This window comes from Ictidomys tridecemlineatus, chromosome 15 (assembly GCF_052094955.1).
Source record: "Ictidomys tridecemlineatus isolate mIctTri1 chromosome 15, mIctTri1.hap1, whole genome shotgun sequence".
Classification (NCBI taxonomy): domain Eukaryota; kingdom Metazoa; phylum Chordata; class Mammalia; order Rodentia; family Sciuridae; genus Ictidomys; species Ictidomys tridecemlineatus.
The window spans coordinates 10513393-10539870 of NC_135491.1; the positions used below are offsets into that span (position 1 = coordinate 10513393).

At 53.4% G+C, this 26478-nt stretch overlaps 2 protein-coding genes and 1 long non-coding RNA gene across 7 annotated transcripts in view; 2 read left to right on the forward strand and 1 right to left on the reverse strand.

The window, feature by feature from the left end:
* The window catches only part of Opa3 (outer mitochondrial membrane lipid metabolism regulator OPA3), a 49879-nt gene extending 39614 nt beyond the window's left edge, over positions 1-10265 (forward strand). The window contains exons 2-3 of one of the 2 annotated variants that reach the window (XM_040279626.2): positions 5152-6273; positions 8166-10265. In XM_040279626.2, coding sequence (XP_040135560.1) covers positions 6246-6273; positions 8166-8566 — 429 coding nt within the window. In that variant the 5' untranslated portion in view covers positions 5152-6245 and the 3' untranslated portion in view covers positions 8567-10265. The remainder of the gene's footprint in view (positions 1-5151; positions 6274-8165) is intronic. The other variant, XM_040279625.2, reaches the window with a different exon arrangement.
* Vasp (vasodilator stimulated phosphoprotein) lies at positions 10114-23830 on the reverse strand. 4 transcript variants are annotated; one of them, XM_078031877.1, is made up of 13 exons: positions 22637-23830; positions 16158-16329; positions 15911-16076; positions 14769-14853; positions 14042-14097; positions 13694-13935; positions 13497-13594; positions 12828-12879; positions 12634-12667; positions 12392-12437; positions 12149-12239; positions 11074-11131; positions 10114-10952 (listed from the first exon to the last, which is right to left on the reverse strand). In XM_078031877.1, the coding sequence occupies exons 1-13, from the start codon at positions 22639-22641 to the stop codon at positions 10915-10917; spliced, it is 1143 nt and encodes a 380-aa protein (XP_077888003.1). In that variant the 5' UTR covers positions 22642-23830; the 3' UTR covers positions 10114-10914. The 4 variants fall into 4 exon arrangements, with proteins under 4 accessions (XP_077888003.1, XP_077888002.1, XP_005338283.1 ...); XM_078031876.1 differs by having other exon boundaries at positions 12634-12670; XM_005338226.5 differs by having other exon boundaries at positions 12634-12670; positions 13497-13597.
* On the forward strand, positions 20657-26211 carry LOC144370767 (uncharacterized). Its single transcript, XR_013430709.1, has 2 exons — positions 20657-21833; positions 22246-26211. It is a non-coding gene; the product is annotated as an uncharacterized LOC144370767 (long non-coding RNA).
* The last annotated feature ends 267 nt before the right edge of the window (positions 26212-26478 follow it).

The following is a 26478-nucleotide window of genomic DNA, read 5'->3' on the forward strand; positions in this document are numbered from 1 at the left end:
CCTTGGGTCCATGTGCCACAAGCCTGACTCCTCCTTTCTCACCTGCGCCCCTGGCTGGGGCTGCACCTGGCAGGTGTGTGCCCTCCTCCCCCTCAGCTGCTCACACCCATTCAGCTAGTTTCAAAACAGCTTAATTGAGATACTCATACTCCAGACCTTTCACCTGTTTAAAGGAAACAATTCAGTGGTTTCTAGTGTATTTTCAGATTGTGCGACCATCACAACTGATTTCAGAACATTCTCTTCATCCCCAAAGAACCCCAAGCTCATCAGCCGTCGGTCCTCATGTCCTCCCTCCCCCAGCCCCTGGCACCCCACCCTCCTGTCTGTCCCTGCGCAGACGTTTCGTGTCAATGCAGCGGCACCCTGTGCGGCCAGTGTGGCTTCTCCCACGTACCAGAAGCTTTTCCAGGGCCTCTGCCCGCAGCACTGCCCCGGCGTCATTCCCTTGGACGTCCGAGGTGTCATGGCATGAATGTCCCGCATTCTGTGCATCCACGCACCAGCGATGGCTCTCGGGGTGTCTGGAGGTTGGCCCTTGGGGATGTGGCAGCTCCGGACACTCGGGTGCAGGTCTCTGAGGTGTCCCTGGGCGTGTGCCCACTGAGTGTCGCTGTTCCAGGAACGTCCACTTCTCCAAGCACAGTGCCCTCGGCTGCCGGGAGGCACAGGTGCCAGCGTCTCCACCGACCCCTGTTACCACCTGGCTTTGTGACCACGGCCATTCACTGTGGTTTTGACTTGCAGTCCCTGCACATTCACCCAGCACCTGCGCCCACACGCTGTTCACCTTTGTCCCCAGGGCAGTCCTGGGGACATTTTGTGTAAATGCAGTCGGACCCTGTGTGGCCTGTGTGTCTGGCTTCATCACAGCAGTGGCATCCCCATGGTGGCAGCGTGTCCCAGAAAGAGCGACCCCATGAGAGACAGGAGGCCAGGACAGAGGGCGGGGCTCTGAGCACCTTTCTCCTGAGAACCAAGTCGGGGTCCCACGAGGACCGCGTCCCCCTGCCACCTCCCAGGAGACTCCACTGCTTAAAAGTCCCAGCACCTCAGCGCTGCCACCTGAGGACCCAGCCTGCCACATGGGAACTTGGGGACAGCTGTATCTGAGCCGTGGCAGGGAGCGGGCGCCTTGGGTGCCAGCAGAGGATCAGAGTCGCCTGCTTTGCTGGACTCGCGGACACACCTGCCCCAGGTGGGCGCAGCGTCATCTCCCTCCCGCTCCACGAGCCCCCAACCCCCGAGGGGCTTCACAGCTGCCCCGCAGCCTCTGGGCACACGGCCAGGTAGCCGTTCCCCCCACTCCCGGACTCCTGCGTCCCTCCCATGCGGCCTGTCCTCGGGCTCTGAAGCAATGTCACAGCCCGATGGACCTCACAGCGGTGGCCCGCCCTGGAGGCCACTGGGTGTTCACACTCAGCTTCCTGGAGTGGAAGCAGCGCAGGCAGCTGCTGTGGCTGAAGGGACCCAGCCAGGGGGACACTCCTGGGACCGAGAAAGGACTGGCCCTGTCCTGACTCCTGGTCCTGGACCCCTGACCCCACAACCCACTGTGAGGCCGTTCCGCAGTCTCGAGTGGCCTTGCCATCCTTATTTTGCTATTTGTGAAGTTTATACAATAGAAAATCAACTTTTGGGCTGGGGACGTGGCTCAAGCGGTAGCGCGCTCGCCTGGCATTCGTGCGGCCCGGGTTCGATCCTCAGCACCACATACCAACAAAGATGTTGTGTCCTCCAATAACTAAAAACCAAATATTAAAATCCTCTCTCTCTAAAAAAAAAAAAAAAAAAAAAAAAACTCTTAAAAAATAAAAAAGAAAATCAACTTTTTCTTTTGTGGTGCTAGGGATTGAACCCAGGGTCCCACACTTGCCAGGAAAGTGCTCTCTTTATTTATTTTATTTATCTAGACGCAGGGTCTCTCTGAGTCACCAGACTGACCTTGAACTTGCTATCCTCCTGCCTCAGCCTCCCAAGTCGCTGGGATCACAGGCTGCACCGCTGCGCCCGGGAAATCGACTCTTTTCAAGCGGATAGTTCAGCAGCACTTAGTGCCTGCCCACGGCTGGCCACCACCCAGAAGGACACTCAGTATTATTGAGCCGTCATCCCCATCCCTCTCCTCCAGCCCTGGCAACCGCCAATCTGGTTTTTCTCTATGGATGTGTCTACTTTGGATATTTCATTTAAGTGGAATCACAGAATGCGACATCTTTGGGTCTGGCTTCTTCCATTTAGCAAGATTTTGAGGCTCAGCCCTGTGGTGACACGTCTCAGTGCCTCATGTTCAGGGTCTTGACTATGGCTGTGGCTTCATGGCACATACCCATGACAGAACACGACAAATCATCCTGTAAAAAGTTCAGTCTAGGGCGGGGGTGTGGCTCAGTGGTAGAGCTTGCCTCTCACGCATGAAGCCCTGGGATCGATTCCCAGGACCACAAAAAACAAAAAAGTTCAAGGCCGGGCCCCTGTAATCCCTGCAACTCAGGAGGCTGAGACAGGAGGATCCAAAGTTCAAAGCCAGCTTCAGCTAGGACAAGGCGCTAAGCAACTCAGTGAGACCCGTCTGTAAATAAAATACAAAATAGGGCTGGGGATGGGGCTCAGCGGTTGAGTGCCCCTGAGTTCAATTCCTGGTACCCTGCTCCCCCCAAAGAAGAAAAAAAACCCAAAAAGCAAAAAAGTTCAGTTTGTTGCACGTGAATTATACCTCAGAAAAGTTGGTAGAGTAGAATTTGATACCATCAAGAACATGAGAGGACAAATCACAGAGTGGAAGGAAATATTTAGAAACCATGTTTCCAGTGAAGGGAACCTGGGGATGTAGCTCACTGGAAGAGCACTTGCCTGGCATGGGCGAGGCTGGGCACACACCACGTCCAACCTCAGTTACTCCACAGCCTGAGGCAGGAGGGCCAAGTTAGGGCCCAGCCTGGGCCAAGCAGCAAGTCCCCGGCCCCCCATCCCGAAAACCAGAATCTGCAGACAAACTGATCTATCAGTCACAGTGTCGGTGTTCAGAAATCGGTTTATTCCCATTGTCAGCTCAAATAAAAACATGAAATTTTAATCGGATGCCTGTAATTCTAGCTGTTCAGAAGGCTGAGGCAGGAGATTCAGGAGATTGCAAGTTCCAGGCCAGCCTGGGCGATTTGGTGCCTCCAAGTAAAAAAATATTAGAGAAAGGGTGGGGATCTAACTCCGAGGTAGAGCAGAACTGGAAAACAAGGGAGGGGTGAAATTTTACAATGACACCATCAAACTAGCATAAAATATATCAAAATATCTAACCCATAGGAATAAACTGAACTATTCTCTATTTCTAAACTATATTCACTATTTCTACTCTGTTATCTATAAAACATCAAGATAAAATTCATACGACCTAAATCAAGAGGGATGCCATGTGCATGGATCGTGTTGGGGGTGCTACTCCATCAATTTAGCTCTGAATGATGGGGGGGGAGAGGTCTGCAAATTAACTGCCAAAAGCAGATCAACAGGGAAAAGACAAAATGTATCCCACGCAGGCCAGAGCAGTGCCCTGAGTCACTGGCTGAATGGCCACAGGACAAGATTTATACCAACTTAACACAAAGGGGAGGGATTTGTGGCTCCCGTGGGAAAGTGGGGACGGTTCTGCTGTTGCAATGCTGTCTCCTTCCTGAATTCCACATGCTTTCAAGAGGCTTTACTTGAGTCAGATAAGAAAAGTTCAGATTTCAAACGTTTTCACCTGAATATAATTTGTATGTCAAAATCTTCAGTATTCAGTATTTAATCAATATTCAATGTTGTAAAGATGTCCTGACATCCTTAAACTGATTAATGGATTCAAGATAATCCCAATTACAATGCCACAGGTGTGAACGTGTGTGTGCATGCACGTTGGCAGGCTGATTCTCAAATTCGATGGAGTCTGACTTATGTCCAGGCCAAGGTCAGAGGAGACGCCCTGCTTGCTGCAGAATGGTGGCTCTGCTCCTCCTTCAGGAAGAAGCAGGGCACCTGCTGAGGACCCAGGTGCTTGCTGATCCTTGTCAATCCAGTTCCAGGCTCCTCTCCTCAACCTGCCCCTCTGGAGGGCCCCTCCTACAGGAGACCGAATGCACACCCCTCACCTGTTTTGTGCCCCACTAACAGAAGCGTGGCCTGGTGAAGAGCTGGGCTTCCCAGCGAACTGGCCTCTCCGGCCTGAATCCTGGATTAGGATCCTACTGAGGTTCAAAGGCTGCCTCCATGGGTGTAGGATAAAAGGAAGCCACATATGTGGGACACCGGTGTCTGCTGGTCATTTAAGAATTAACTAGTGCCGGGCACAGTGGTGCACTCCTATAATCCCAGTGACTCTGGAAGCTGAGGCAGGAGGATTGCAAGTTGAAAGCCAGCCTCAGCAATTTAGTGAGTCCCTAAGCAACTTTGTGAGACACTGTCTTTAAATAAAAAATAAGAAGACCTGGGGATGTGGGGGTGTGGTTATGCACCCCTGGATTCAATCTCTGGTACCTAAATAAATAAAGAAAATTAAAAATTTGGTCATCCTCTCAGGGCCCCTGTGAGCCAAAGATGTTCTGAGCAGGGAAGTCAGGGTTGGTTTAGGCTTTAGAAAGACCTCTGGCTGCTGGTACACACCTGTAATCCCAGTGGCTTGGGAGGCTGAGGCAGGAGGATTGTGAGTTCAAAGGCAGCCTCAGCCAAAACGAGGTGCTAAGCAACTCAGTGAGACCGTGTCTCTAAGTAAAACACAAAATAGGGCTCAGTGGTTGAGCCTCCCTCCCCTCAAAAAAAAAAAAACCCACCTCTGTCTGTCTTCTGGGGCTGAGTGGAGGAGGCAAGAGGGGGACAGGAGGCCTGGGAGGAGCTGGGGCAGGACCTGGGTTGCAGAGGAGCAGACTTGATCAGGGAAGGGACAGACAGCGGGCAAAGCAAGGAAAGCAGCCCCAGGGACCCCTCCTGGGAGCACCAGTGTCAGTCCTGCCTCTCGCCAGGTGAGGCTGCACCTGTTCCCTCTGCAGAAATTGTAAATAATGCACATATCAAGGTGTGAATTCGATAAAGCTCAATAGATGCTGTTTAGCGTGTTTGGATTTCTCTCTCTCTCTCTCTCTCTCTCTCTCTCTTTCTTTTTTTTTTTTTTTTTTCCAGTGCTGGAGATTGAACCCAGGGCCTTGACATGCTGGGCAAGTGCTGAGCTGCATCTCCAGTCCCTGTTTGGATATTTTACAATAAAAAAAATACTTGAAGAAAAAAGCCTACCCAGACTGGGGGAGGGCGCGGAGATGAAGCTCTGAGAGGCGAAGCCCGTGGGAGCTCCGGACCTGAGGAAGAGGAGAGAGCGGTGGGAACCCAGGAAGGAAAGGTGCGATTCAGCGCAGGCCCCGGCACCCGAGTGCTGCCGCAGGGCAGAAGGAGGATGGAGAGCAGGCCACGGATGAGACACGCAGAACTCGAGGGTCTCCAAGACCACCCTCAGGCTCCATAATTTCCTGAAAGGACTCACAAAACCCCCTGCGATTGCACACACTCCTGGGAGGGGCGAGACACCCAACTCTGAACCCCAGTGTCTGGTGGAGCTCCCAGCACACTCCTGCTCGAGGCACTCCCTCCACCAGGGAGGGCGAGACATCCGAACCCGAGTGTTAGGAGGAGCTCCCACCACACCTGGGGTCAAGGGCACTCTCTCCCCTGAGGTTCGTTACGGGGACAGGATCCAGGTAAAAACCCATCAACAGAAGCCCCGCATGGGCAGAGAGTCCAGAAAGTTCCAAGAACCAGCTCCCAAGTGTCCATTCCGGGTGGAATGTGGACAGTACTGACTTCTCCCAGCAAGGATGCGTGACAAGTGTGTCAAGATGAGCCGACCAGGGGAGCTCACCCCATGAAGCTGACCACCCGGGGCTGACCTTAGTTTCTGGTCCCTCCCGAGGCTGAGCCGATCCCACCCGGCCCAAATGCCACGTCATAAATCTCCTAGTTAACATAAACTGTGGTGTGGCTGAAGGCACCCGGCAAACAACAGTCTGCTCAGACCGGACATTCCAAGGACTTACAGAGCACCTCCCAGTAGTCAGGGCAGAGGCCAGACCTCTATTTCAGCGAGGTTAATCCTTGACTATACAGAAAATAAAATTTCCCAGGACTCAAAAGAGAAACATGGTTCAAACAGAAGAGTGCAAACTAAAGGAAACAAGAGAAACTTTCTCATACGCCCAATTAAGTATAAAGCCAGTGAAACAGAGATGACAAGAAACGCCTCTGTCATCACAGGTAAGAAACCAGGACCCCATATTGCCAAGGATATGATTCTGAACCAGTCATTCGGGGCCTATAAACTGTTACCTATTCTGTCATGAAAGTGGAAAAAAAACCCACTTATAATATGTAAGAATGCAAATCACTTACTTACCTACCAGACAACCTTTCTACAAAAAATACTTAGGGATATATTCCAGCAAAGCTAAAATGGAATTCAACAGAGGAGCAGTGTGAAGACATTGTAAGAGGATAGTCCTGCAGCAGCCCAGGGAACAGGCAGTATATCCAAGACTATTTAATAAACCGAATAGGAGCAAAGTGCTGATTGATATTGGCCTCATGGTGAGCTAGGCATGAAGTCCCATTGTGGCAGTTTGAAAAACACCATTCTAGGAAAAATTTAAATGTTCAGTGCCTGATGCAATGATGTACACCTATAATCCCAGCAGCTCAGGAGGCTGAGACAGGAGGATCACAAGTTCAAAGCCAGCCTCAGAAATTTAGGGAGGCCCTAAGCAATTGGGCAAGATCTTGTCTCTAAATACCAAAAGGACTGGGGATGTGGCTTAGTGGTTAAGCATCCCTGGCTGGGTTCAATCTCTGGTACCAAAAATAAATCAACATTAAAAAATAAAACCTTTATGCAGTAAAATCAAGGTTGAAATATAAGAAAACAAAAATGTGTCCTGACAAAGTGTTTAGACCCTACATTTAATGTTACAACTTACATGGCATTGGTTTAATGAAGTAGGATTATGTCTTCATATAGATCCACATTGATTAGCATTTACATACTTAATATACCAGCTCTATAGTTTCACCTTCAGACTCAGTGTATGGACAAAGCACTGAAGATTTATTGTAACCCGGGAAGGCACCCTGACGATGCAAAAATGATGATAGAGCAGACAGGCCTGGGGATGTGGCTCAGGGGTAGAAGGCTTGTCTAGTAGGCAGGTCCTGCTGTCTGTCCCCAGCAAGGCCTATAACACACGAATCAATGTACTAAACAAAGAAATAGAAGCATTATCTTTTTATTTGGCCTTACATGGTTAAAGTAATAGAAACAAATATAGAAAAGATCAAAATTAGTTAACCTTTGAGGACTAGGACTAATGGAGACCCGGGAAGGTGGAATTCTGTGTGGTCTAACTCTGCCCTTGTGCATATGTTATTATTGTAACTTTATCGAAGAAATATTAATTATTTGAAAAGTCGGCCTGGCTGCTGTGGGGGGCGGTGGGGAGGGGTGAGATGATGTTGTTAGAAATCCATCTTTGAGGGAGTAGAGGCGGCTTGCTCTTCCCCGCAGTCCAGGCGCCCAGGGGTGGGTATTAATCGTCACTGGAGCTCGGTGTCGGCTCAGCTCTGGGCTGAGGACCCCTGTCACGGGAATAAGCGACCGGGTGGGGAAGCAGTTTTCCCTAGAGCAGCCCCAAGGAAACTCCATCCAAAGGGCGCGCCCCAAGCCCACCTGGACCGCGCTTCAGGACCGGTCCCCTCGCTTCAGGGAGAAGGGCTGGAGCCGCTGGCTCACCCAGGGTTGTGGGAGGTGCAGACTCAGGGGCTCTCCGTGGCTGGACTTTGTACTCTGGGACCTCCTGTGACCTCCTCACCCCACCCGGAGTGGCCCCGGGTTGAGGATCTCCACCAGCACTAGGGCAGCCTTTTTCCTTCCTAGCTGCTGCCAGAATCTTTTAAAAGATGCCCTCGGGTCACCCCAGGCCGGATAAAGATAATAGCATTCCTGGCAGGACTTGGGGCTGGCTCTTATCTTCTTTAAGGCATCAGCTCCCCAAAGCCAGCCCAGCGATTCTGGTCCCTAAGGTGCAGACGGGACTTGGAGGGGAGGGGCTGGCAGGGGGCGTCCCTCTGAGACACCCCCCACCCTCTCTCCCTCGCAGTGTACCACTGGGCGGAGATGCGGACTAAGATGCGCATCATGGGCTTCAACGCCGAAGCCGTGAAGCCGCTGAACGAGGGGGCAGCGGCCGAGCTGGGCGCGGAGCTGCTGGGCGAGGCCATCATCTTCGTCACGGCCTGCGGCTGCCTGCTGATGGAGTACTTGCGCCAACAGGCGCAGCGGCGCCGCAAGGAAGCCGAGCGGCGCGCCGCGTGGAACGCGTTGCGGGACGAGATGGGCCACCTGGCGCTGGCGCTGGAAACGCTGCAGGGGCAGGTGCAGGCGACGCCGGCGAAGGGCGCCCTGGAGGAGCTGCGGCAAGAACTGCGGGAGGTGCGCGCCCAGCTCCACGCCGACCAGGACCGGAACCCGGACCCACTGCCCGATCTCCTGGAGTACTAGGGGGACGCAGGGCCTGTGCTGGACATGACTGCTGTCTGAGCTGCGAGGTCTCCGACCTGGCCTGCCGTCTGCCCTGGCCCACCCTCTATCTGCCCATCTGACACCACCTGATCTCTTTGGGATCAGAGGGATCCTAGGATGCGATTCAATCGGGCACCTCCCTACTAACCTGTCCAGTGGTACCTTCCGCCTAGTGTCCCCCCCTCCCACTGGTGGAACTTTCCAACAGGGACCCGCCCCGTCCCCCTGACCTCGCAGGCACACACCTAAGGAGCGCTTTGGAAAGGAAAGGCCAGTCGTGAGTGGGACCCGCCTGTCCACTAGGTGGGTCAGCAGGACAAAACGAAAGTGGATTCTGCACTTGGATTTAGGCAGCCTCTCAATCGGTCATTCACACGCCCACTTACCTGAGGCGTGGCTCCTTCCCCTGGGACCCCCATCCATGGCACCGGAACACCCCCTGCCTCTTCTTCATTGGTTCAGACCATTGTTAAGAAAATGCAGAAAGTTCCAAAGGACTTTCCGTCCGTGGTGCCTGCCTCTACCTCCCTCTCCGAGGGCATAAGGGATGGGCTTGCCAGCCTCGGCCCCATCGAGTCACCCTGGGGCTCTTGCCTTTAATACTCCGTGGTGCCTTCGCCGGGATCATCTTCCTGAGTGGGTCGTTCCAACAGAAACCCCTCTTCCTTTAGTCTATGGCATAACCCACTGGCACCGCTGAGCTGGGTCTTCCTGGGCAGTGCCTCCCAGACCCGCCTCCCGGTCTGTTCTAGCAGGATGTAGCCCTTAGGGGAAGGGAAATGGGTGCCCACCAGGGCAAGTCCACTTTTTTCAGTCTCAGCCCCTTTTACCAGTCCCAAGTCATTGACCTATTCCTGTCCTTTCTCACAGCCCTCCCCTGTGGTCCTATTCAGTAGCCTTTTTTAAGGACCCATTTATCCTCTAAATATAAGGTCAGTGTCACATCCCTCATCTTCCATACAGACCTGCTCCTGGGAGAGCATTTTCTTGCACCTCTTCCGTGAGAACCCCACCCCATTCAACTGGAATGGCATCCCATTGAGCTACACACACACACACACACACACACACACACACACACACACACACACACACACACACACGGCCAACTCACTGAGCACTGAAGGGGCACATATTAACTCTCTAACTTTGGAATCCTATTCTTTAAGACTGCAGAATTTTTATAATTAAAGGAGCTCTGGGGTGAAGAAATCATCTTAATGTGCTTGAGAACCATGATTCCCATCTGCCCAATGGGCACATGTCATTAAAATTAGGAAAGAAGCTGGGGGTGTTCTGGAGGAGAAAGGGGGCAGTCATCACACGGCAAGAGAGAGGCTCAGAGTAGGCCCCCGACTGTGCAGGGCCAGTCAGTGAGGCCGGTTCCTGGCCCTCTCCAGGATGGCCAAGCAGTTGGGGCAGCCTAAGAGGCACAGGTAGAGGTGAGAAGGGACAGAGGGGGAGGGGCAGCACCTCATTCACCAAGGTCACCAGAACCCCTCCCGTCACTCCAGAGATCTTCACACTTATAAAAACTGCAGATTTATTCCACAAGGGCCCATTCTCAAGAAGCTGGAGGTAAAGGGGGAGGTTCCTCCCTTCTCCCTCCCTTATTCCCCAGGGGGTAAAAATGGTCTGGACCCCAAAACCTATCCAAATAAAAAAACCAAAAAACTGAGGTTTCAAAAAGTTACAGCATCTTAATTCCTCATAGAAAAGGGAAGGAGCTCCAGGGAAGGGGGGGTCCCTGGGGTGGGGGAGCACCCCAGTCTGGTGAGACACCCACCCTAAAATAGCTGCCCCAAATGGGCTAGCCTGGGGCTATAGCATTTAAAAACTCCCACACCCCATTTTATCAAAACCAAAAAGGAAAAAAAATTTTCCCTTTCCCCCCCAAACCCAAATATATATATATAATATATTTTTTTCCTTTAAAAAAAAAAACCAACAAAAATGATTCGAAGGCATTAAGCATTAAAGTGAATCTAGAACAAGGGAATGTGAAATTCCCTCCTTCCTTCCCCCTTACTGTGGGGTTAATTGGTACATCCCCAACAGAGGAACCAGCCCCAAGGGGATGGCAGAGGGGAAGGATCAAAGGGAGCAAAGGGTGGGGGGCCTCCCCAGCTCATCAATCAGCAGCCAGTAAGGGTGTGGGCACGGTGCCAGGGAAGCCACACCCCCTTGGAATTTTCCAAGTGGGATCCGGAGGGGGAAGATGCATTCCTGTGTAATCTTCAGCCAATTCCATGTCAAGTAGAGGCAGGGAAAGCAGGGTGACAGGCCGGGTGTGCAGAAAGAGAAACAGGTCATTTGGGTCCCTGTAGTCAGGGGGAACCCCGTTTCCTCAGCTCCTGGACAAAGGCTGGAAGGAAACAAGAGGCAGGGTCAGAGCCAGTCTCTTGGCTATCTCCGAGGGACACACGGGGACACATCGCCACTGCTGCAGGGTAAGTTAAAGTTCAAACAAAACCAAACCACCTCACCTTCAATTATCTCCTCTTTGACCTTCTGTAATTCCTTCCTCACCTCTTCCAGAAGCTCCTGAAAATAATGGGGCATAACCAATCAAGAGAGGGTCCTGGAACAAACAAATCCCCTCCTTTCTTTGTGACACTACCTTAGGAACATACCAACACCAAATGACAGTCCCTGCCACTTTTATTTTATTTTTTTCTTGTGTACCAGGGATTGAACCCAGGGGTGTTTAAACACTGAGCCACATTCCCAGCCCTTTTTAATATTTTATTTAGAGACAGGGTCTCACTGGGTTGCTTAGGGCCTCATTAAGTTGCTGGGGCTGGCTTTGAACTTGCAATCCTCCTGCCTCAGCCTCCAGAGTTGCTGGGATTATAGGCATGCACCACCAGGCCTGACCCCAGCTCTTTTTGAGACAGGGTCTCATTAAATTACCCAGGCTAGCCTTGAACTTGTGATTCTCCTGCCTCAGCATCCTGAGCAGCTAAGGTCATAGGCTTACACTTAGCCAATTTCCCCTTTTCTTATTTGTTTATTTATTTGCACTGCTGAGGATGGGACTCAGGGCCCTGTGTGCTAGGTTAGTACTCTACTACTGAGCTACACTCCAGGACCCCTACCTACTTTTCAACTGGCTGAAGAGCCAGAGGAAACAGGTAGAGACCTACCCCCACTTCCTGACATGGCTGCCAAGGTTATGGAATGACTGGGGTATTCTATAAGAGAATTCTAGATCCTTGGAGCCAAAAGAAAAGTACTGGAGAACATCCAGTACCAGGCCTGGCAAATGCATTTCTCTGTCCTGCCAATTTGGATTGATAGATGGCTGGAGTCTCTGGGCTCAGAGGACTCAGCAGGAATGTGGGCTGATAGATTTCCTAAGGTCTGTCACAGGCACTAGGAATGGGGTATGATGTCTGTGATACCCCTGACCCAATCCAGTCCCTCCACTTCTCAGCCTGGAGTTTCCAAGGTCTTCTCTAGAACAACATGCACATCAGTAGCAGGCTCTGGACATAGATCTCCCTTCCTCTGGCCCCTGTCTAGCTTCCAGCCTCCACCCCAGCCTCCATCCCAAGTTACCTGCTTCACCTTCTCCAGGTCTGACTCTTCCCCAGAGCTGTGCGTAGAAGGCTGGGCCTCAGAAGCAGTGATGGAAGATGAGGACTTCATCCTGGAAAAGTTGGTGTGGTTTGGGACAGATAAGAGGCTCAAAGGAGGATCTGTCTCCCTTGCCTCCCATTCCAGGGGTTACATTGTGTTCCTCCCTATAAATTGGGCAAGTTCAACTATTTAGGGGGTGCAGCCCCAATGCTGATGGCCCACCTTGGCAAGGTTGTGCTGTTCTTCTCCCAGGGTCTCCGCACAGGTTCTGGGGATCAGGGAACAAATCAGATCAGGGACAAGGACTGCCCCCAATCTTTTCCCCTCAGCCTCAACAGCCCAAAGAAGCATTTTAGGAGACTACAATCCCCAGACTTATTCCTAGACTTTCCAAGAGGGTGCTTTGTGAGAACAGGGCATCCTGGGACTTGTAGTTTCTGTGGCTAGACAAGAGTTTCACTCACCACTCTGGGCTGGGACTCTGGCCTCTGGCTCCTCCTGCTGGTGGGAAATAAAAATATCATGAGGCAGCCCCTGTCACACCTCTGCTCATTTCCTCTTCCAGGTCCAAGGCCAGCCCTAAGACACCCCCTCCCCAATGCCCCTACCCTCTTGGGGCATCCTAAGGTGTACAGGGCAAGAAGAGACCCTCACTCACACTGGCAGATTCTTCCTTGGGGGGTTTCTCCCCAACCTGTGTGGCTTTCCTTCTGCAGAAGGGAAAAGCAGGACAGATGCTTCAGTCCTACCTCAGCCACCCAACAACCCTGCTTCCTGTTGGTCTAGAAATGTGGGCTCCGGGTTTAGCATTCTGATCATGAAGGCTAAGGAAACTCTAGTTTTAGAAGTTAAAAGTATTGTTCTTCTAGGGCTGGGGCTGTCGCTCAGTGGTTGAGTGCTTGCCTCGCATGCGTGAGGCACTGGGTTCAATCCTCAGCACCACATAAAATAAATAAATAAATAAATAAAAACAAAGATATTGTGTCCATCTACAACTAAAAAAAAAAAATGTTTAAAAAATATTGCTCTTCTAGAATTAGGGTGGTGAGCTCTCTGGTCCTCACATTTAGGAAATCATAAAATTCTAAAGGCAGGGACTCTCTCCTAGATGCTGAGGGGGTTTCCTGAGGTTCTCGAATCTAGGCTTTAGAACATTCTACCAGGTCAGCAGCCACCTCAGGAGACTAAGTCTCCAGTATTAAACCCCAAACCTGGATGGAGGTCAAGGGGGAACTTTCACCCAAAGAAACAAAACAGGGATCAGAGCCACCCGCCTCACCCCATACTGCAGTCTTGAGGGGACTCAGAGGCCGGGGCTTGGGCTCACCTCCGGGCCAGCATGGCATTCATCTCCTCCATGAGCCCCCCACCTGTGCTTCGGGTGCTCTCAGCTTTGGCGGCCAAGGGCCCTCCTGAGGCCTCCTCCTGCTGGAGAAATCAGGAAGGACAGAGGTCTTGAAGGACGGGCCTCCTCCCGTCACTCCAGCAGCGCCCTGGCCGCCCCACCCTGCCTGCTGCCCTCACCTTGCTGACTTTCCTGAGTTTGGCTCCGGCAATGGCTGCAGCCAGGCCAGGGGCTCCAGCTCCCCCACCACTGGGGCCTTGTGCTGCAGGCAGAGGGGGTGCAGGGGGCGGGCCTCCCCCGGCACCATGTCCTGCAGCCGAGACCCCTGAAGGGGGCAGGCCTGGGGGTGGGGGAGGGCCCGGAGGAGGGGGAGGTCCTGGAGGCGGGGGAGGTCCCCCCACGGGGGGAACAGGTGGGCCTCCTGAAAGGAAACAGAAAAGGAGGTACTGAGAGGAGCCTCATCATTGTCCAGCCAGCCTGCCCCTTTCTCCAGGGGGACCCCAACTCCCACAGCCCCTTGTAGTCACCTGCGTTGGAGACCCGGCGTTCCCGCTCCATATACTCAGGCTGGCTGGGCTGCTGCCTGTGGTGAGGGTGACAGGGCCAGCGTCAGTCCAGGCCCATCGCCATCACTCGTGTGGCCACTGACCTCTGGCTCTGGTGAGGGTGCTCCTAATTCCCACCCAAGCCTTCCTTCCCCAGGGGCCCAAGAGAGGTAGGGTAGAGAAGGGGGGGCAGGAGAGACGCGAGTTCTAGCCATTAAACTGCCACGTGCACCCGAATCGTAGAACGCCCTTTAACAACCAGATCCTGGGTCCTCGGAATCAGAAGCAGGGGGCCTAGAAGTTTTACAATCTGAGTGTGAGTTTCCTGTCCGTTTTATTTTGTAGTACTGGGATCACACCACTCTACCTGGAGAAACTGTCTTAGACCTTTGTATGTTTTTTGTTTTTTTTTGTACCAAGGATTGAACCCAGGGGTTTTAAAAAACTTAATTTTGAGGTAAGATCTCACTAAGTTGCTGAGGCTGGCCTGGAACTTGGGGTCCTCCTGCCTCAGCCTTCCTATTGCTGGGATTACAGGTATGCACTAGCACACCTGGCTGTGAGGAGTTTCCTGAACCCCAGGAGATGGGTTGTCTGCAAGCTGTTTACTTCTACTCCCTTGGGAGTTGGGACTTTCTGGAAACTGAGAGTTGGAGAGGTCATGGGTTCTCCAGCAGAAGAAAGGTTCCCCACCCAGAGACCAGCCCACCTTTTCTGCTGCTCCACCTCCTCCGGGGAGGGGCCGTTCTGGGTGGACCAGGCCGGCGGTGCTGGGGGTGCAGGAGGCCCACCTCCTGAAAGAGTAGAAAGGGTCGTGAGTCCACCCTGGGAGTCTGCAGGGATCTGCCCTGGCCCTTAGTGCTGTCCCTTGGGTCACTCAGCAGTCCTGCCCAGAGTTGCACACTCCTCCTTGCTTGAGACCCTGACTTTTAGAGTCCAGGTGTGGTACCCTAGGAAGAGGGCCAGTTCTAGCTTCCCTTGGCAGAGCTGCCCTGAGATAGATGATGTTGGGATACCCAAGAGACAGACAGGGAAGCTGCGGCCCAAGGGGGTCAACAGCCCCAAAGCTGTATAGTTTGGAATCTGCAGGAACAAGCTTGAATTCCAGTTGACCTGAGCATCTGGGCTCTTGAGCACAGCCAGGGCCACATGGAGCCTGCCAGGACCTGGAAAGGCTGAGGGCTTCCTCCTCATCTGCCCCAGGGCTCTGACCCCCATCACGCATACACTGCTACTGCATTTGTCTGTGAGCTCCCAGACAAGCGGGCCCTTCGGCTCTAGCACTGCAGTTGCCCCACGAGGCAAGCCCTCTGCCACAGGGATTTCTAGCCCTGCAGCAGCAGCTCCAGACCTCGGGTACCCAGCAGCCACCCGAAGCCTGCTGCTTCAAGCCCCATCTGGGGACCAGGAACTTGGGCTGGCCCAGCCCCCGCACCAGAGCCTGCACTTGACCCAGATCCCCAGGCAACTCAGATGTGCACGAAAGTTTAAGAAATACCAACTGGAGACTGCTTTGGTTTTGTTTCCGCAGGGCTGGAACCCAGGGCCTGCTACATGCCAAGCCAGCACTCCACTACCAGCTCCTCCTCAACCCCCACCTGGAGACCTTTAAAATATCAATGCCCCCAAACTACTAGACGACATAAAGCAGCAGGGTCACCTGGAGAAAAGGCTGGAGGGTGGAAATCTAGACATCTTGATCTGGGCGTACTGAAGAAGGTACTCTTGGGAGCCCACCAGATTCTCCCCATATGTTTGCACCAGAGCAACCAATAAGGCCCAGATGGTAGGGCAGCAGCCTCGGGCCCGCCCACTGGTCGTAGGTCCCATTGCCCCTGCTGCCCCGCTGACCTTCCAAGGCCTCCAGGGCGCTGGCCATGCCGGCAGCAAACTGCGCTGCGTCCTCCTTGCTGCCGAAGTTGAGGCCCCAGACCTGGCGGGCATCCCGCCACTGATGGAAGTTGGGGGTGGCCTGATTATACTTCACACCCCGGACGATGGCACAGTTGATGACCACCTGGCAGGAGGGGAAAGGAGGTGAGGGGCGGTGGGCTCAGGAGGGGCTCAGCCCGCAGAGAGAGGGACGAGGGAGCCACACCTGCTGGTCAGGCTGCATCTTGCGTCCGACAACCCGGAAGGAATTGGCCGTGGGGTTGTGGTAGATCTGCACGCGGCTGAAGGTCTGGGGACCCGTGCCGGCAGGCAGCCACCGCTTGTTGCCATCGTCATAGAGCATCACCGTCGCCCGGCTGGAACAGATCACGGTCTCGCTGCCAGAGGTGGACAAAAAGGGAGAGGAGGTGGTCACCTTCTTCACCTGGGTCTCCCCAGAAGATCCGAAGGGAAAAAGAGCAAGGGGAAGAACAAGAGAGGGGGCGGGCATCCTCCAGGAGGACAAGAGGGCGGATCAGAGAGGGGAAGACAAGTGAGGGGCTGGGACAGATGGGAGGTGAGGAAGGCAGAGTCAGGCTGGTAACACCATGACAGACAGATAGGGCGTGGTGGGAAAGGAGGCGACCAGGCAGACAGAGATAAAGACAGAGGCAGAGATCAGAGAAGAGGGAGGGAGGCGCAGGTGAGCAGGAGGCGGTGGCCCTTCCTCAGTCTCCAGCAGCCTGCAGGGACCCCTCCCTGCCTCTCAGGTCAGAGGAGGAAGCAGAGGCTCAAAGAGGGGAAGGGTGAGGGCTGCTGAGCTAGGCCCCTCTTCCCCCAGGTCACCTCGCTGTCACCAGCTCCCCAGGCCATCAATTGCCTCTTGAATGGCCCCAGGGCAGACACTTCCTGATTTGGGTCAGGCCCTCACTGGGTGGGGCTGGGGACAGCTACACAGCAGTGGCCCAGACAGACAACCCTGGCGCCACCCTCCCAGGGCTCAGAGACAGACATCCCAGACAGTGACAACTCAGGGTCCCAGCCCAGGTCTGGGGCACTCAGAAGGAGCCCCTTGGGTCAGGCAGGGCTCCCAGAGTGTGGAACAGCTGGCTTGGTCTTAGTGGAGGGATCTGTCTGAGCCCAGACCTGACTTCCCAGGCCTGGGTTCAAAGCTCTGCTGAGGGCGGGCTACAGCTCAGGGCTCGCCTCCTGTGCACCAGGCCCTGTTCAATCCCCAGCACCACAGGAAAAAAAAAAAGCTCTGATGAACCCTTTCCACCACATGGTCACAGTGAGGGACGGTACGGAACTAACTATCTTCTCTTCCCTGCCCACCAACTGGAGAAATGCAGGTGGCCTCCTCCCAAGGTGGTGGGTGCGAGTAAGGAGTCTAGACACTTGAGCACCTGGCGGCTGTCAGCACCATGTCGCGGGCACCCTGGGCAGGCCCGCTAGTGCCCTATACAGCTGCACCCCTCCAGCCCCCAGACTGGGAGGCTCAATCCCCTCCCCCAGCGAGGAAACTCAGACTCCCAGACGGGAAGTGACTTGGCCAAGGTCACACACAGACAGGGGAAGTGGGGGGGGGGGAAGCACTGATCTCTACCCTACCCCACACCCACCGGTTTCTTTCCTGAAAAGAAGAAGTTGGTGGTCAGAGGTTTCCGGGGAGAGAAATAACGCCCACAAATGGGGGCGGGGGGCTGGGGCCCGACACGGAGGCTAAGCAAGCTGGTCTAGGGAAACCCTCTGTAGGCCCTGGGGGCTGAGCCCATGTCCCCACTGTACATAACTGGCATCTCCTCCCCTCGGATCCTTCCGCTGGGTCAGAGCCCCGAGCTCTTCCCCAGAGCCACTGGTTTGTCCCCACTGCAGTCCCCCTGAGGACACTATTTCATCCTCACCTTGCAGATAAGATTGCTGATCAGGGGCCCAGAGAGGCTGAGTGACTGGGCCACTAGTGACACAGCCACATAGCTACTAAGCAGCAGAGAAATGAAACCTTTTTTCCTCCAGTGCTGGGGATGGAAACCAGGGCCTGACACGCCAGGCAAGGGCTCCACCCCTGAGCCACAGCCCAGCCCAGCCCGGAGTGAGGATTCAATCCAGGCCACCTGGCTTCCAAGTCCACAGCCTTAACCACAGGGAAGCCTGGGCCCTACCAAGCACCAGGTGTCATTTGGACAAGCACAGCCTGGGGGGCTGTTTCTGGCTCTGGTGCCCCTGGCAGGGCAGGGTTAAGGTCTTGCCCACACCTGCCACCCACACCCAGAACACTCTGGCCAAGAGCTGGAGTGCTGTTGCTGCCCCACCCTGGCTGCACTTTGCCCTCCCAGGTGGCCCTGCCCTGCTAAGGCTCTGGCCTGGCCAGAGAGCTAGGCACCTGCAGGGTGACCCTGGGCTGGTCCTGCCCTCCCACGGGTTCACCGTAGCTGAAGGACCTTGTTAAAACCCAAGGCGGATACTGTCCCTGTCCTGGGATCTTTGGGGCCTAAGGGATCTGCCTCCCACCCTCCCCCCCCCCAGCTCCCAGCCCCACTTCCACACTGTCACACTGTTCCTTCAGGGTGTCGGAAATCCAAGGCCTGGGCCTGGCCTGCACCCTCACCTCCTAGCTGTCACCTCTTGCGAAAAGCCCTCCCTAACTTCCTGGTCTGGAGAAGCTCTCCCCTCTCCTCCCCTCCAGCACTTTTCATAGCAGCATCTGCCTGAAAATCTATCCTGTCCTCCCCAAATGTCAGGTCTACAAAGGCCAGGGGGTTGTCCCTTCTGTTCACTATTCACAGAATAGTACCTAGCACTTAGCAAGGACTCAAGAGTTGTTAAATAAACACATCTGTAAAAAAAAGGCCAACTCCTAATAATGACAGCTGACATTTATCAGCTAGCTTGTGTCCCAGACACCATTCCAGGCACTGGGACCCAATTTCTAGCTGGCACAGTTATACAACCTCAAGAAGTAGACTCTGCAGGCACAGAGAGGTGAAGACATTTGATGCAGGTCACACAGCAAGTAAGTAGAAGGGCTCATTTGAACCCAAATCCACCTAAGTTCTTCATTTAAAGATGAGAAAATAACTAGGATGAAGTTTTTAAAAAGCAATGTACAAAGTAGAGTGGATCAGAGGTTTCAGAAAAAAAAATAAAAGGTGGGGAGGATATAAATATATCCACACACAGTGATATATGCAGAGGCTTCTCAAGAGACGAACTGTGAGTCAGTGAGGGAGAAGCAGATACTTCACACCTTTTACCCTTATAGTTCCTTTTCTTTATTTTCATTTATTGTGAACTGGAATTACCTGTAAAACCCTAATTCATAAGTTAAAATACACACATACACACACACACACACACACAAAAAAAAAAAACTATAAACTAGGCAAAAGCTGGAGTGGAAAACCCCATAGTCAGAAAGTGGATTGTAGGGGTCAGACAGTTCCTGGGTGCTGGGGTCACACCCTGCTCTGAACATGAGAACTCCATAATTCCCCAGCAGAGGCCTCAGGCCTTGTTGTGTGGCTTCACCTCTGTGCCCCTCAGTTTCCAGCTCTGGGATGGCTGTAAGGATAAAAAGAGATGACACCAAGCCCTGAACTGGGACCTGAAAAGTGGCACACATTTATATTTTGAGCTGAGAGTCCTAACAGGAGGGAGGAGGCTTCCCCTGCTGGAGGTAATACAGCGCATCAACCTTCCACACGCAATTCTTGCCCTTCCCTTCACTGCGCCCCTCTCCAGCACGCACCCCACACACAGCCTTCCCCAACGCTGAGCTCTCTTTGAAGCAACCCCGGGTGGGGAACCCAGTGTAGGCTCTGGGAGCTTGTGTGGTTTCTCTGGTCCCTCCTTCCTAGTAGGCCTCAGTTTCCCAACTGAACAGGAGGGTAAAGTTTCTGTGTGGATTTCTTTTTTGATTACCTGAATGATCTTAAGTTCATGTGTGCATTTTGCTTTGTTTTTACAGTAAAAGCATGTTATTTTATAATTTTTAAAAAACTACAGGTTTTATTTCCCTCTCTTTTTCTTCAGTACTGGGCTCTGAACCCAGGAGCACTTGGCCAGGGCTACATCCCCCATCCTTTTGCATTTTTATTTTGAGACAGGGGCTTGCTAGGTTGCTGAGGCTGGCCTTGAACTTGCAGTCCTCCTACCTCATCCTCCTGTGTGGCAGGGACTGTGGGCCTGCTCCACTGTACCTAGCTTCTTTTTTCTTTCATAGCACAATAGAGACAGTCCTGGGTTCAAGCTCAATATTGGCCACTTTCCAACTATCTGACTTTAATTGGCAATTTGCTTAACTACTCTGTGTCTCAATTTTCCCCATCTTATAAACTGAAGGTTGAGACAGGGCACAGAGCCTGTCACTGTCTTGATCTTAAAATCATCATGAGGGCTAAATTGAATCAGATGCCTTGTACAGTGCCTGTCATGAAGTAGAGGTCTGACTAAATGATCTCATCACTTTTTAAAAAAATAAAACAAGAACAATAACTTCTATTATTGTAAGAGGAAAGAAAGAAACCAAATTCTTCCTAAGTCCCTTCTGCTGGGGTTCCCTGCTTTCCCAGAAGCCCAGCTCCCGGATGCAGACACTCAACAAATATTTGTCAAATTGTGAGAAAAAGAAGTATATCTTGTAATTTTCCATCTTAACATCCTCTCTTCCAACTGCCCCAGGACTGTCCCCAGTCACACCATCCAGAAATCAGCCCATTCCAGCCTCCTCCCCTCGCTGAAAACTGCCTAAGAACTCCTGAGGATCTGCGCCAGGCCCCTCTTATTTTGAGCCTCAGTTTCCCCACCTGGGAATAGGGGCATGGGTCATTTTGAATCCTAGCTGTCCTTGGAGAAGGAGCACTGCCCAGGAAGTTCTGTGTGACCACCGGCAAAGGAGACCCCTCAGAAGGCGGGAGGAACACTGGTGGGACAAGCACCCTCAACTTCTGCCCACCCCGCGGAGTCGGGAGGTTCGGACTCCTTGGCCAAGGGAGAGGGGGCCCTGTGGAGGGCCAGGGCCTCCGGGCTGGGGGGAGGGCAGGAGGCCGGCCCAGACACTGCTCCTGCCCTTTTACGGTCTCGCAGTGAGTGAGGCAGCACTAACTCGGACATCCGCCTTCCACCGTGCCTGGGACCGGAAACGGGCGGGGCTGGGGCGGTGGGAGAGAAGAGTCCCCCGGGAGAGAGAGAAGGAAGAAGGCCTGTCTCCTGCAAACTGCCCCTCTCGGGATGTTGCTCTACTGGGGAAAGGCTATGCAGGGAGGTGGAGGGTGCTGAGGGTGTCGCCTTGCTCCAGATCTTCCAACAATTCCTTTCACTACAGAATCCCCCGCCCCACAGCAGGGGGGGTTCTATAAGGATTTAAAAAGGAATGTCACCCTGATGTCAGAGGGCAGGGGTGTGGGGAATACGGAGGAAGTGGAGGATGTGGGCATCAGGGGTTAATCTCAGCTGTCCCCAGGGGCCTCCCCCTCAGGCCGGGGGCTTTGGTGCAGGAAGTCCCAGAGAGAGTGGAGGAAGGGAGATAGTATTGTCAGACTCAGGCCCCAAGGGAGGGATTATGGGGGGTCATGGGAGGGAAGAAGAGGGGCCCGAGGTCAGCACTGGCCCCGCCCTCAGGTGAGCCCAGGAGTTTGGGGGAGGCCCGGGTAATACAAAATCCAAAGTGCCTTGGGGCCCCTCACCCCAGGATTATATTACTGGGAAGAGAGCTGGAACTGTCTGGTAAGCCTGGGTCCCTGGGGGAGAAGGCTGTGACCTTGAAGCCTCCTAGCGCCCCCTCCTCCAATCCCAAGGCTCAGAAGGCTGGCAGGGGGGCAGTGAGCCCAGGGGGAGGGGCTGTGGTGCCCAAAGCAGCCGGCCCCGCGCTCTGGCCCGCCCGCCACACCAGCTGTCTCGACAGGTGAGTCAGGAAGACAAAGGCCCCCCTCCCCCAGCTGCCGCGCCCCCTCTCTCCCCAGGTGGGGGTGAGGGCCGCCCTTCTGGCCCCGGGCCGGGGAGCCGCCCTCGGCGAGGAGCGCTCGCTCGGTCCTAGGCACGGCTGGTTTGAGGCAGATCACAGATGAGGAGCGACGGGGGAGGGGAGTCCCAACCAGACCCTCGGGGCTGCGCTTGGTCCGTGGGTTATGGGTCAGTCCACAAACACCCTCCAACAGGAAGATTTAGGTGTCCCCCAAATTTAGGGGATCCAGAAGTAGCCCCGAAGTTAAGGAGCGCGGTCCACTCGGGGAGACTTTCCAGCGCTTCAAAAGCGGGGACCCTGCAAATCCTGGGTCTGCAAATCCAACAACCCTGCTTCTCGGTTGTCTTTCTAGGTCCCAGGGTCTCCCAACCCGACCCCCCACCATCCCTCCAGACTTCGATTTGAGGATTCGGGAAGGTTTGACCTCAGTTTAAATTCTAGCATCCCTGCGAGCAGGTTCTGCCAACTTGGAGGTGCTCTGAAAAAAGTCTTGAAAATTAGGGAGTCCTCGGGGCTCCCCCAAATCTGAGGACTCTCAGAAGGACCTCATCGGCACCGCCCTGAGCCTTGGGAGTCATGGAAAGGTGGTTGATAATGATAGTCCCTCTAAGGGGTCTTGGCCCAAAGCTGAGGCTCCCAAAGCCCGGTCCCCAAATTCCAGCGGGGCGACTGGGGGAGGGGGACAAAGGCGGGGCGGGGAGGCTGTGCGGCGGGGAAGGGTCCCGAGGCGGTTCCGGGCTCACCTCATGGTTGCTGGGCGGGCGGGCGGCGCGCCCACGGGCTGGCTGCTCCCGGGGCGCCCCTGGCGCGAGCTTCTGGGGTTCGGGCTGGCTCCAGGTTCTGCTCAGTCGCCCCCAGGGTCCCGCCCCATAGAGTCCGGCTTCCTGGGGGAACGTGGATCGGGCCGCGGCGGATCCTCGGGCTCCTCTTCCCGCCGATAGTTTGATGGGGGGGTCCCAGCGACGGAAAGGGGGTGCGGCGCTGCCTCCCGGCGCGCCCCCTCGGCCGGCGGCGGCTACAACGTTACTCTTACTACTGTACTTCTCTTCGCTACATTTCGTTCCAAAATTCCACTCCCCGCACCCACAATTCTCTGCGCCTTAAAGGGGCCGCGGAAACCACTAGGCGGGGGATGGAGGGCGCTTAAAAGGGCAACGCGGAACTCTCGACTTCCGCAATTTCCCTTTCCCCATCGTTATTGCACAGGGTTTGCTCCCCGGGCCTTTCGCCCAAGTCGGGGGACAAGCTTGGTGGGGGAGAAGGGAGCCTTCCTTGACTTCGAGTCCTCTCACTGGGACTTCTCGGGGGGAATCTCGGCGGAGCCAGTTTCTCCCGTCCCACTCTCCCCGCGACTTCTTCATTTCTTAATGTTATGCTCAATTTTCGGAGGCAAGGAAGATCCTCTGGTTAGGGAAGGGGTCTGTTCAATTTTCTCCCTTAGAGCCCACTTTTGGAGTCCCCTGCCCCTCCAAGCTTCTCAGTTTCTGAGGGGTGACTAAGGGATGAGGCCCCTCGCCCGCCCAGGAGGGTGACGGCTGGCAAGGCCCCCGCCTCATTGCCCCCCGCCCGCCCAGGGAAGGTGAGAGGAAGTGGGCCGAGGGGGCGCGGCCGGCCGCTGACTCACCGCCGCAGGGTCGGGGTGGGGTGGGGTGGGGGCGGGGGTAAAGGTGGGGATCGGCGGGGAGTGCGGAGGATGGGGGTGCTGCGCTGGCCCGGGTTCGGGATGGGACGCTAGGTTCCGTGTGGAGAAAGACCCCCTCGCCACAAGCCCCGTTATGACTTAGTTTCGCCCACGGAGGACAAGCAGGATCATCCCAGCGACCGGATGGGCACGGGGGCGAAGAAACCCTCCTAAGGGCCGACTCCCGGGAGCCCCCTCCTCTCGGCGCAGCCTTGGCCTGAGCCCATACTCCCTCCACGGCTTCCGCAGCAGGCCCCGCCCCGAATGACGTCACGGGAGGCCACGCCCCTCCAGTAGAGCGCCACCTGGGCTGGATGAGGTGCTCCAGCCCTGGAGAGCCACTGCTTCCCCTTTTACAAATCAGTAAACTGAGACTTGGAGACAAAGAATGAATCTGGCCCATGGGCCTCTTGCCCGAGTCCCCGGAACCCCGAAAGCCAAGGTATGGATTAAAACCCATTCTCTGGGCCCAGTTGAAGAAGTGCACTCCTTTTTCTGGACGCTCTCCTGCCTCCTTTCCCTTGGGGAACACCTCATCTTTCTAGGTCAAGCTCTGTTATTAATTCTTCTCCACAGAACCCCTGGCCCTCTCCCTTCCCTGCCGAACTCTGGGAGACCTTGACCCTGTACCCCTAGGTTATGATTGTATTTCCTCTAGTCTGAGTTCTCTGGCGGCAAGCGCAGGCTTGATCCGTTTTGGCGCCTCACCCAATCCAGCCAGGCCCAGAATAGCAGCTCAACATTTATCCAACTGAATGAGAACCCCTGTTCTGTGTGGCCTTGGCCAAGTCCTTTCTCCTCTGGGTCTCAGCTTTCAAGTCTATGCAATGGGAGGGCTGCTACTTCCAAGTGCCACCTGCACTACAATAGGAATCAGCACTTTCTCTGTAAAAGTTCAAATAGTAAACACTTGAGGCATATTAGACAAAGGTCTGGTTCACATATTTTTTTCCTTTTTTTTTATGGTGCTGGGGACAGAAAGAGGGGCTTCTAAAATGCTAGGCAAGTGTTGGATTACACCCCATCCCCAATATCTTTTTTTTTTTTAACAAAATAAAACTTTGCAATTTCCCTTCTTTTAAAAACGTAAAAAGCATTCTTAGCTCTAATGCTGTGCCAAACAGATAGCAAGACCCCTAGAGAACTCCTGGATGTGTACATGAGGAGTCTGATAGAGAATCTTTTGTCATCAGTGATTTGAGAGGAAGAAATTAGAAGCAGAATAAATGACCATTGAGAAGACAGGATAAAGAAACCCTCCCATGTCTCTTGTTTGAGGTGCTAGGCAGCAGCTTAAAAGAATGAGGCGTGTAAATGACTTGGTGAAATCTTAATGTCACTGAGTGAATTAAGTGAGTTGCTGAATGACATATAGGGAAGGGAAAATTAAGAACACCTAAGGTGACATATACATATTTGTACCTGCTGGGTAAAGGGTCCTGAAAACTTTACTCCAAACTCATTGCCATGGTTACTGATGGAATGGAGGGTGACACTGTAAAGAGTCCTATGGTCACAGAGGCCTGAAACCTCATCTAGAAAATGGCAATTCAGCCCTGCTCCTAGGCCTTCACACTGGCTGTTCCCTCTGCTGTGGGACACTCTTCTTCACATGGCTGGTTCCTGTGTCAAGTCTCTGCTCAGCTGTCCCCTCCTCAGAGACTTTACCTGCCCCTGTTGAAGCAGCTACTCCGGCTGGAAAATTGAATGGCTGAAGGATGAGGGGATGGAGAAAGCCTTTTCACTTCACCTTCGAACTTGAAACTAGGTGAATTTATTACCCATTCAAAACTAAAATACTCCGCCAGGCATGGCAGTGCACACCCATATCCCAGCAGCTCAGGAGGCTGAGGCAGGAGGATTGTAAGTTCAAAGCCAGATTCAGCAACTTAGCGAAGCCCTAAGCAACTTAGCAAGACTCTGTCTCAAAATAAAAAAATAAAAATAAAAAGCCTGGGGATGTGGCTCAGTGGCTAAGTACCCTTGGGTTCTATCCCTGGTACCTCCTCCAATCTAAATGAATTAAATTAAAATTTAAAAAGTAAAATAAAGGCTGACCAAGCTGGCACACACCTGTAACCCCAGTGACTGGGCAGGCTGATGCTGGGAGACTGCAAGTCTGAGGCCAGGGGCTGGGGATGTGGCTCAAGCAGTATCGCGCTCGCCTGGCATGCATGCAGCCCGAGTTCAATCCTCAGCACCACATAACAACAAAGATGCTGTGTCCGCCGAGAACTAAAAAATAAATATTAAAATTTCTCTCTCTCCTCTCTCACTCTCTTTAAAAAAAAAAAAAAAAAAGTCTGAGGCCAGCCTCAGCAATTTAGGGAGACCCTCTTTCAAAATAAAATAATAGGGCTGGGGATGTGGCTCAAGCGGTAGCGCGCTCACCTGGCATGCGTGCGGCCCGGGTTTGATCCTCAGCACCACATACCAACAAAGATGTGTCCGCCGAGAACTAAAAAAATAAATATTAAAAATTCTCTCTCTCTCTCTCTCCTCTCTCACTCTCTTTAAAAAAATAAATAAATAAAATAATAATAATAAAGACTGAGGATGTAGTTCATTGATAAAGCACTCCTGAGTTCAGTCCCCAGTACCAAAAATAAATAAATAAATAAAATTTAAAAATCAAAATGGCTCCCCTCATCATTTTCTTCTCATGTCTTGTTTTATTTTCCCTATGACACTTGTCGGTGTCTGAGATGACCTTATCTATTGGTTCCCTTGTTTTCTGTCTCCCCAAGTTTGGAGGTGAGCTTCATGAGCTCTTGGTGACTGGCCTGGTTCATAACTGTGAACATGTCCTGGAACACAGCAGGTGTCATCTACATATTTGCTGATAGGCAAATAATTTTTTTTAAATATTTATTTTTTTAGCTTTCGGCGGACACAACATCTTTG

Bases quoted from the DNA above. Each gene is read 5' to 3' on its own strand.
- Vasp (XM_005338226.5), bottom strand. The intron at 14,854-15,910 runs GTCAGCGGGGCA...CTACTCTTTCAG, and splicing joins CGCCCTGGAGGCCTTGGAAG to GAGGTGGGCCTCCTGCACCC. The intron at 14,098-14,768 runs GTGGGCTGGTCT...CCCTCACCACAG, and splicing joins GAGGTGGAGCAGCAGAAAAG to GCAGCAGCCCAGCCAGCCTG.